Here is a 10,135-nt window from a genome sequence, read left to right as displayed (position 1 = left end):
ACCCGACGCCGCGCCGCACCGCACCGCCCCGCTCCCCCCTCTCACCCGCCGCAGCTTCCATGGATCTGCCGCAAAGGGCCATGTTGGGTGGCGCTGTCTTGCCGGCCGACTGCCTGCTGGACCGCCGCGTCCGCACGGACTTTAACGACGATGATGAGAATGATCTGATCGCGCTGCAGCCATTCGAGATACTCAGGTGCGTGGAGAAGACGGCGGTGGGGTTCTCTCCTGAGATGCAGGGCTATGCCACTGAGGTAGTTCAGAGCTTACACCTTGGTGTGCATCTCGCCAGCGGACCGCCAGGTCTATCTTGTCTCGGCCTCCGAGGCGGCAGCCCATTGACCAAGGTCGAAGCCGTTGATCAAGGCATCATCGTCCTCACCACGACATTTCTGCATGACTTTAGCCGCATTGTATATCTGGTTTATGATGCCGACAACGGATCACTGCACATGGCCCCTGCGCCGGAAGACCCCTCATGGCTATTCATGGGTCTCACTGTTCGCCTTCTCATTGTGTGCCCCAGTTATGGCCACTACACGCTGGCCCTATTGAGGAAGCTGGATGGAGAGGCAGAGGGGGATGCCCATGCCCTCTTGGTTTGGCAGCCCGGCTCCTCGTCCTTGCCACCGTGGTCCAAGATCAAGGCAGTTGGCGTTAAATCACACATCGGCAAGAGCTCGTTGCAAGCTGACTGCACCTTTTCAGCCAGTGGCATGAGCTGCTGGGCGGATCTTCTGAGGGGCGTCACCTTCTGCAACTCCGGCGGCCTCTTCACTACAGGGCTCCACAATAAACAACACATTCTCAAGTTTGGCTTCTTTCCCCTGCCCCAAGAGTTGGTTGAAAAGTCCAAGGATCATCGACGTAGCAACAGCCGAGTGGCGAGGCCAGAAGCCTACCGCACCATGGGCACCACCCTCCAAACTTGGTGGCGTAAATTCCCCCCGTTCTACAATGTCAGGTTTGTCTCCATCGATGGCTTCCTTGAGCCCATCGATCTCAAGGACCGCACCGTAACTGTGTGGTGGCTGTGCCAAAAAGGGCTCGAGTGGAAGCTGGAGTACAAGATCAGCCTCGAGGCTCTGTGGGAATTCAATGGATTTGGCGATCTGCCAAGGAATTTAACTCCAATGTACCCCCTCCTCAGCCGAAATGATCATGAGATTGTTTATTTTGCACTTGGTGAATGGCGTGAAAACCAGAGCAACTGGTTGTTCATCCCGACATGTGCGCGATATTTACTTGCCATCAACCCACAGCACAAGACCGTAGTTGCCTCTGTGTGTCTCGCTGACTATTTTGGAAATCCTACCATCCCTCCTGACATCATCAGCTCTGATTTCCAGCGGCACATCCATACCGTGAGTCTGGATCTTCACATAATGTTGATGGAAACGATGAAGCAGATGTCATTGACATCGTTGGACCCTGCTGAATATGATGAAGAGGAGGCTAAGAAGCTGATGAAGGAGGAGCCATGGACCTGGCAAGAAAAACTGAAGGAACAAGACAGGCCTCTTCCTCTTCCTCTTCCAGCTCGGTACTACAGGCAGCCTTCTTTGGCTAGACTCATAGGTATCTCTAACTTGTCTAAACAAGGAATTCAAAATCTACGAATACTGAACATCCGTTTTGTCCATGAATATTCAATTGAAAATGTGCGTTTTTTTATTCTCGGTCCTGAGGTTGTTTACTCTCTCTTCATAGGCAATGCAGATACCATTCTGAAGCTATCAGATTGACATGCTGTCTCTGGTAAGTCCATTCAACTTCTATATGCATTAACAATAAGCTTTTTGACCGAGTAGTCTGTGTACATAGGCCACTTGATGGAGCACCAACTATCTTACTTGTTCAAGAAATTTCAGGACCATCGCATCAATCAACTCCTCTTAGTTCATCGCGGAAAAAAAAACTCCTCTTAGTTGCTCACTTAGGCTGGTATCACCGATTATTTGGCAGGATAGACAACCAAATATACCTCTTTTTTAGAAATGGCAAACTTCCTTGCATATTTTGAAGGTCACAGTACAGGAATTTGGTGCAACTTACATTACAATTCACATTCAGTACTTGGCTGCCTTATGAGGTTTGAACAATGGCATCATGGATTCAGTCACCTGCTTTATACCAAAATAAGTTGTCTAGATTACTTGCTCTCATGTGTTGAGAATTTACATCTCCATTTTTAACCTGTAGCTGGGTTACCAAAGACCTTCAGAAAAACATTTAGCGAAACACCAAACCACCGGTTGCGTTTAAGTAAAACAAAGTAGAATTGATATCCCAACATTTTGCATATATGAAATTGAATGCTCAATTTTTATGCTGCATACAGTTAAAGCTTTTTCTCTGCTAAACATTTAGAATTTTCAGAATTCAGTGCGTGAAATGATTTCTTTCATACAAATTTTCAGAATTCAGTGCAGCTTTGGCAATTAGGCACCATTTTTTTCAGCCGCTTCATTACTCGATGGATATAGATGATTTTTTTTTTGGCAATTAGGCACTACTATTTCCAGCTGATCCATTACTCAATAGATAAAGATGAAATAAGATCAAGAACTAAAATCACCTTCCTGTATCAGTTTGTCCAAACTGAGATTAAAAGTGAATAGTCTTCGTATATAGATGAAATATGAAGAAGCACGTCAGTAGATTGATCACTTGATATGAGCACACGCGACTACCTAAGCAAGTGGGGGCGAGAAGCACTGGGCTTACAAGGAGATGTAAACTCTCAACACATGAGCAGATAACTCGGTTGGATGCTGCCCCGGCCGCGAAGGCCTACACGTACGAGGAGCCTTTTCACAGGCTGCAGCATCCAGGCCATGTGCGGCGTTGCACGGGGCGTGGAGGCAGCGGAGCATGATCTAGCAGAACATCTCGTAGCCGATGCAGAGTTGACCCCGTCAAAACCATCACCACCACGGTCGTCGGCGCAAGTCCTTCCCATCACCACTGATGAGGCTCCTATGGAACGCAAGGACTGACTCCACCAAAATCCACACCCAGCAGCACCCTCTAGTTTACGTTCACTAGGAATACACTTGTCTCTTATCAACATTTGAGACATAATAGGAGGATATATTACATTGAAGTGTTCATATTTTTCAGTCTGAACTTTGAAGCATTTTTAGTAACTGTGATTGTTTTATATGTGCTGAATGGCTCTGTTTGTGATTCTTCATATCTCTGCTGGTTACCCTGCTTTTGTCTGACATGTCGGTTCGGTGTTAAACATCTTGTTCCGTATCTAATTCTCTCACTTACGAAACCTTTTATCCCAAACAAGTTGGGGTAGGCTAGATATGAAACCCTTTCACGAGGACTTCCCAGGAGGTCACCCATCCTAGTACTACTCTCGCCCAAATGGGTTTCATACCCAAAAGACTGGCTAGTTTTTACGTTGGCTCGCCAAGCCTATCACAACCCTTAGATATGAAACCCTTTCACGAGGACTTCCTAGGAGGTCACCCATCCTAGTACTATTCTCGCTCAAATGGGTTTCATACCTATGGGACTGCCTAGTTTTTACGTTGGCTCGCCAAGCCTATCACAACCCTCCTCCTTTACCCGGGCTTGGGACCGGCTATGCCTAGAAGACATAGGCGGAGTTCCGTATCTAATTCTCTGATTGGTATTAAACATCTTGTTCAGTAAACTGCATTGATCATCCCTAATGTCGAATAGTGGTGCTTGAGACATGGTACAGGAAACTGAAAGAACCATGTTAACTCATCTCCACCTCTGAACTCTCTCTAGCATAGCATTCAGCTGTGACATAACCTTTCCTCTTTTGCTGTTTATTTACCACCTTTCATGTTTTCATGTGCCCTGAATGATGTTTTCTTGCAAGATCTGATTACCAAAAGAAGTACCTAGCTTTGACGTGGCATTTATTTATGAGGAAATCAGATTACTACCAGAGTAAAATCTAATGTCATGTCATGTTTTACTTTGTTGAACTTCTGAGGGTTGGGTATATTGTTTGGATTGTAGTTATGTTACAAGTTCTTTTTTGTTGTGCAAGATGATAGATCAGTGTATCATGCAAAATTATTACTGCAAATAATTAATATGATGATGCTAATTTTATATCTACAGCTATCATTACTGTCCTTTCTAGGTTGATGAATCTGCCTTCCTCTTATTTTCAGGAGTTGCATGGCTTGAAGAGATATGAAGAATCACAAAGAGAGCCATGTGTCACAGCGCTTGTAGAACAAATATAGGGGTGTCGATGAAATTGCACAACTTAGTTTCTTTCCGTCATTACCTTTGTTGGTAAGAATAATGTGTAATATAATTTGTCATGACTTGATACTTCAGAGATGAGCAACTGAGTATGAATTATTGCACTTGGAAGTTGGCTTGATACTTCACAATGTTGCAATGCAAGTCTTGTAGTACTGTTGATGTTGTATGGTGTTGTTGTTGTAGTCTGCAAGCTTGCTGTTGTATGCTGCTGCTAGTACCTAAGTTGTGCTGTGCTGCTGTTCTGGAAGTTTAAGCAGACGAGGGAATTATGTGGGTGAGGGATTAGAGGGGATTGGGTGGAGGGGAGGGGATCACCAAATCCCCTCCAATTCCCAACCCCCTTGGTGCTGGAAAATCTCCCCTCCCAAACGAGGCCCAAGGAAAGCATGAAATTAGCCCGTGAATTAGATTCCCTTGTTTGTTGTTGATGTCTGTGTATGTTCAAGATTTTTTTACCAAGATAATTAAGTTATTTATGCTTGAGATTTTTGTTTACTTTTAGACCAAAACTAGTGTAGATAATAATTGAAAAAAGTGAAGCTAGAATTTCATGCTTTGTCATTTTCTTTAGCAAGGATAGGTTAATTAAGCACTGATTGTTTTGTTTTGTTCTCCATTTTCTTTTCTTGTCCATCTCAAGAGTATATGCTCCCTTTTCTTGAATCTGAACTGCAGTACTTCCTGATGTTCTTGTTGTCATGTATAACTCGGCATAGTAGCAGGCTAGTCGTAGGACAGTGAAGCTTGCATGTATCATGACGAGATCGTCGTAATGAAATATAGGCTTACAAATGTCACCATTGACCGTGAAATCATATTGTTTTTGTTCCTCTATTTTATGAATTTACAAGCTTAGGAATTCATGAGCTTAATGTCGCATGTTAACAGCCACCCGGGTTCTTGTTTTCTTGGTGCTTTTGCTTGAAACTCACCAATTATAATTCTATCTTTTGTGTGCGTGAATTAGGGCTGGACTTGCGCAGGTTGCAGTCCAATCTCAATCCTCACTTGGCATGAGAGGAAGATTTGATTTCATGTTCTGTATTAACCTTGATAAGCCTAGATGATCTTCTCAAGAGTGTAGTGAGATGATATTATCAATCAGTTTGTAGATCAGTTGATTTTTATTTCCAAATGCTGGAATTTTTTCATGTGTATTTTTTGGAACTACTTGTGGTTTTTGTTGGATCATTTACAGAACTTTATGTGGATTATTCAGTTCTCTAATGTTTTCTAGTTAACTGCCAATGTGTTGCAATGGGGCATGCATATGTCCTAGTGGTTCAACATCAGTATTCCGATGAGGCCATATGCCACAGGAAATATGTAGGAAACCCCTTACACAATAGGGTAAATACAAAAGGCTACATGGCTATATTAGCAGAATAACTATTCTGATAACACTTCCGTACTGCACGCTTAACGTAATTGCACGTCATTGTTTGAACCAACTGTGCTGCAGTACTCACGCGAGTGAACTTCTCGTTGCAAAAAAACAGCACACTCTGTTTTTTCGGTACCTATTTTGCTCTAGTTTTTTAATCGTTCATCGGAAAGAGGCGTGTTATACCGTTGAAAAACTATGAATTAGGTGCTACTTCGCCATGTTGAACATTTTTCGAGATTCCTCGCGGTTTAAGAGCATTTTTGAAAATGGTGTATCATACAACGTGTGGCAGCGAGCGTTTTTCGCGTGTTTTTTCTAAACCGCTTGTCGAAATGAAGCAAATGATACACCGTTGAAAAGATATCGTCGAGGCGCATCTTTTTCATATCTATTATTTTCTCTAATTCATTGCGGTTTAAGAGCAGTTTCAAATTTACTAAATCGCGGAACTCTGTTTTTCAAAAAAATTCAAATTTTCGGTACTGTTTTCGCTCTAGTTTTTGAACCATTTGTCAAAACGAGGCGTGTGATACGCCATTGGAAAGCTATGGACGAGGCGCAACTTTCATATGTTTAAATGTTTTTGAGATTCCTTATGGTTTTTAGTTAATTTTGAAAATCGTGCGGCTGACGACGAGAGGCAGCAGCCGTTTTTCATGAAATTTTTACAAACCGTTGGTCGAAGTGATTCATATTATACGCCGTTGGAAAGATATCGATGAGGCACAACTTTTTCATGTAAAACGCTCTTTCTGATTCCTTACGGTTTAAGAACAGTTTTGATTTTACCGAAAAGCGGACACTCTGTTTTTCGCGAGACCAAAATCATCATATGTACTGCATCGGACAGAAGAACGCACTACTCAAAATGAAAACCACACTGCAACAGACAGTCAAGTGAACTTCATCTCACACGAGTTTTTTTTGTCTTTTTTTCAACTTTTTTTGAACGAGTGTGGACCGCAACACTCTGAAAAGCGAACCACAACACTACCCAAAGTGAACCTCATGAGTTTTTGTCGTCTTTTTTTCGTACTTATTAATTTTTTATGTGCGTTGACCAAGCGAATGGACCACATGGGCTGAGCGAGTGAACTACATCTAATATAGAAGCGAGCTTCTTTTTTGAGATTTTTTGTTTTGTGTTTTATAGCATACAAAATCTGCACTCTCCACCAGCAAATCACGGTAACGAACTGCAGTTTTTACAATGGAACTAATGAAGTGCACTTTTCAACAACAACAAAATTGGGTAATGGGGCATCCTAAAGAACTGCATCACTTCATCTTTTCCTGCAAAAATGAGTAAAATGAGCCTCAATAGTAAACCATAGCGGACTTCATTCGCATTTTTTTCTCTTCAGAAATCACAAAGTCAGTGAAGTGTAGAAGAGCACTGCCGAACAGCATGTCATGCCCAATCCTACTGCACAGTGGAAGGCCACTGAACTGCCCGGGGAGTCGTCTGCTCGCCCATCGGTGGAGAAGCAGAGTACCTCCCTCTCGTAGCTGCTAGCTTGCGCTAAAGCAGAGCCTCCCCGATGCCCGCGCGTGTAGTCGCCGCCGGTGGGTGGAGTTTGGCAGTGGCGGGGGAGAGCACAGATCCGTCCCCTGGCACAGCGGTGGCTGAGGGATCCTAGCAATGGTCGCCCTGGCCTCCCAGCCCTCCTCCCTGCACTAGAAAATGATTTTTTTCCAGTGAATCACATAGCGAACTGCAAGAAAGGAAGAGAGAATCAGGGCACTTCTAGATGCTTTATTGTTCAAAGAAGAATAGAAGGAAGAAGGGAACCTTGATGGTAAACATCGTCGCAAATCTCGCCTGTAAGGTGGACCGGCGAGGATCCCACCGGAGGCGTGGACTGTGCGCGGGAGGGACCGGAGAGGATGCGAGGGAGGCTCGACGGCGCTCAATGCCAGGCAGCGGGGGAGTGGTTCGCGTCATGGCCGCACCGTGCCGGGGGGGCTAGTGGCGGATGGATCCTGGCCGGGGATTAAGCCCATCCTCGCCTCGGACAGAGTGGCAAGAGAAGACCACGAGGGGTCGCCGGATCTGGCAACCAGAAGGAGGTGAGCCCATGGCCAGTCCTGGTCGGCCTCGGTGCCCGGTGACCTCGGCGCGGCGGAGGAAGGCGGGAGGGGCATCGGCGCTTGTGGGTGCCGGGTCGCAGTGGGGGAGCCTGGGGGCCGCCCTCTCTTTGGTCTCTCACGAGGGAGCCCAGGGAAGCACCAAATCCGACGATGTAATGGAGGGTGTGGCCCATGCGGATCCCGCGTCGAGCAGTGGAAGGGTGGCTAGAGCAGATCTCATGCCGGCTAGGTGTGGGAAGGTGCCGGAGCTTCGATCCTGAGCGGCGGGGATGGTGGGTGAGCCTGGCCGGATCGGGAGAGAGGGAAGGGGGTGCTTGCGGCGGCGCTTCAGCCGGGGGGCGGCATGTCGTGTGGGGTCTTGGGTGAGTTATGGGCATGGGAAGGTGGAGGCGCGAGTACGGGCCGGCGGTGGTGCGGCTCCGGTGGGCCTCTGGCGCGCGGAAGAAGGTGGTAGGAGGGGGCGCTGGCTGGATCCGAGAAACACTGGTCGTGGGGAGGATTGGGTGGAGAAGTGGGAGGTGGGGTGAGGTTGCTTTTATTCGTTTTGCGGTTCGGTAGAAGTGTTGGCAGAATAAGCACACCGGTGTTAGCAGAATAAGGTCTTAAGGGGTGTTATCATAATAGACCCACTCTAACATACCCCCTCAAACTTATGGTGGATAAGCAACACTGAGTTTGGAGAGATATAAGCTATGTTGTGCTCGAGTATGCGCCTTTTGTAAAGAAATCAGCCAACTATAACTCGGAAGGCTCATACTGAAGAACAATAACCTGATCTTGCACACCAACGCGCACATAAAAAGCATCAACACCAATATTCTTGGTGAGCTCATGCTTCACAGGGTTATGCACAATGCTAATAGCACATGTACTGTCAGACAGTAGAAGAGTAGGTGTAGTGACAGAAACACCAAAGTCCTGAAGTAAGCACCGTAACCAAGTCACCTTTGCCGTCAAAAGAGCCATAGCTCGCAACTCGGCCTCTGCAATCAAACGGAAAACTTTAGTCTGTTTCTTTGTCTTCTAGGAAATGAGAGAATCATCAAGAAAAACACATTAAGCAGAATGTGAACGGCGACCCAAGAGATTACTAGTCCACGTAGCATCTGAATAGGCCTGAAGCTATAATGAATTGGAGCGAGGAAAGAACAAAAGGTGAGAGATTGTTCCAGGAAGATATCGGAGAACACGAAGGAGATGACTGTAGTGAACCGAAGTGGGTCAGGAGTAGAGGCAAACTGACTCAGAATATGGATTGGATAAGAGATATACGGACGAGTGCCAACTAGATAGACAACACTCCCAACAAGATGACGATAACGCGTCGGATCAGACAAGGGATCACCATCAATATCACGGAGGTGAACATTGAGCTCCATGGGAGTCTCAACAGTGTGGCTATCAGTAAGAGCAGCATGAGCAAGAAGATCCTGGATATACTTTTTCTAGGAAATAAAAAAGGCATCAGAGGTAGAAGAGACCTCGATCCCAAGGAAGTAGCAAAGAGGGCCAAGATCAGACATAAGAAATTGCTCATTAAGACATGCCTTCACAAAGGCAATATACTCGGGTCGTCACCATTAGGAGGGGGTTATTTTTTTTCTTGTAAATACGGTATATATATATCGCATGCATGTGTACGCATGAATCCCTCTCATCGAGTCGAAGTGGCTAGTACAACAACACGTGATGAACCGATCTTGCTCTTTGTGCGGAGAGTGTACGATTTTCGACGCACGCGCCACATCAATGTTGTGAAATGGTATTCAAGCATGCAGGCACGCATCACCTCCATACATATGCATGTAGTGGTTGTCTTTGAATGTTACACTCCCTTGCGTGGTTATCGGCGACAAGCCTATATATATTTGTGGGCCCGCGTGGACATCCATGATCACCTTGACCGACAACAAGATAGGTTACCATGGCGGATATTCTTCATTTGGTTCGTGTTATCGTAGTATCGGTCATGGTGAGATTCAGACCTAATTAAAGTTTGAGCGCATATACTATGCACGCGCATGCATACATGAATCCCCGTCATCGGAAGTGTGGTGTAACATACATATGCATCATCAACCTAACCCTCACTCAGTGTGGGGATTTCTAGTTCGAAATCATGGTGCCACATCAAAGTTGTTCCATTGTGTACTAAAAAACACACCTGATCCATACATATGTTTGTGCCACACGCATGAAGTGGTTGTCTTCGGGGACTAGCTACTTGCGTGATTATTGGCGAGCTAGCCTATATGGGGCCGCATGGACGACCATCACTTTGACCAGCAACAAGAGAGAGGTTGTACGACCAAGGTGGATTATTCTTGGTCCGTTTTACGATCAGTCTTGGTGAGATGCCTCTCTGGCCCGCCGACTTAAAAGTGTGTGTGT

The 10,135-nt window shown here is 45.7% G+C and overlaps 1 protein-coding gene across 1 annotated transcript; it reads left to right on the top strand.

Annotated features, from left to right (window-relative positions):
• Positions 1 to 6: 6 nt before the first annotated feature.
• LOC119312676 lies at positions 7 to 4,456 on the top strand. The gene is made up of 3 exons (XM_037588423.1): positions 7 to 1,578; positions 1,711 to 1,758; positions 4,167 to 4,456. The coding sequence occupies exons 1-2, from the start codon at positions 60 to 62 to the stop codon at positions 1,743 to 1,745; spliced, it is 1,554 nt and encodes a 517-aa protein (XP_037444320.1). The 5' UTR covers positions 7 to 59; the 3' UTR covers positions 1,746 to 1,758; positions 4,167 to 4,456.
• The last annotated feature ends 5,679 nt before the right edge of the window (positions 4,457 to 10,135 follow it).

The sequence above is a fragment of the Triticum dicoccoides genome, chromosome 5B (genome assembly GCF_002162155.2).
Source record: "Triticum dicoccoides isolate Atlit2015 ecotype Zavitan chromosome 5B, WEW_v2.0, whole genome shotgun sequence".
In the NCBI taxonomy this organism is placed as follows: domain Eukaryota; kingdom Viridiplantae; phylum Streptophyta; class Magnoliopsida; order Poales; family Poaceae; genus Triticum; species Triticum dicoccoides.
The sequence above is the reverse complement of the archived record's forward strand: the minus strand, read 5'-3'. Positions and strand labels throughout refer to the sequence as shown.

Coding starts and splice junctions, on each gene's coding strand:
- LOC119312676 (XM_037588423.1), top strand. CDS start 60: ATGGATCTGCCGCAAAGGGCCATGTTGGGTGGCGCTGTCTTGCCGGCC. Junction 1,579..1,710: donor TTCTTTGGCTAGACTCATAG/GTATCTCTAACT, acceptor CTCTCTTCATAG/GCAATGCAGATACCATTCTG.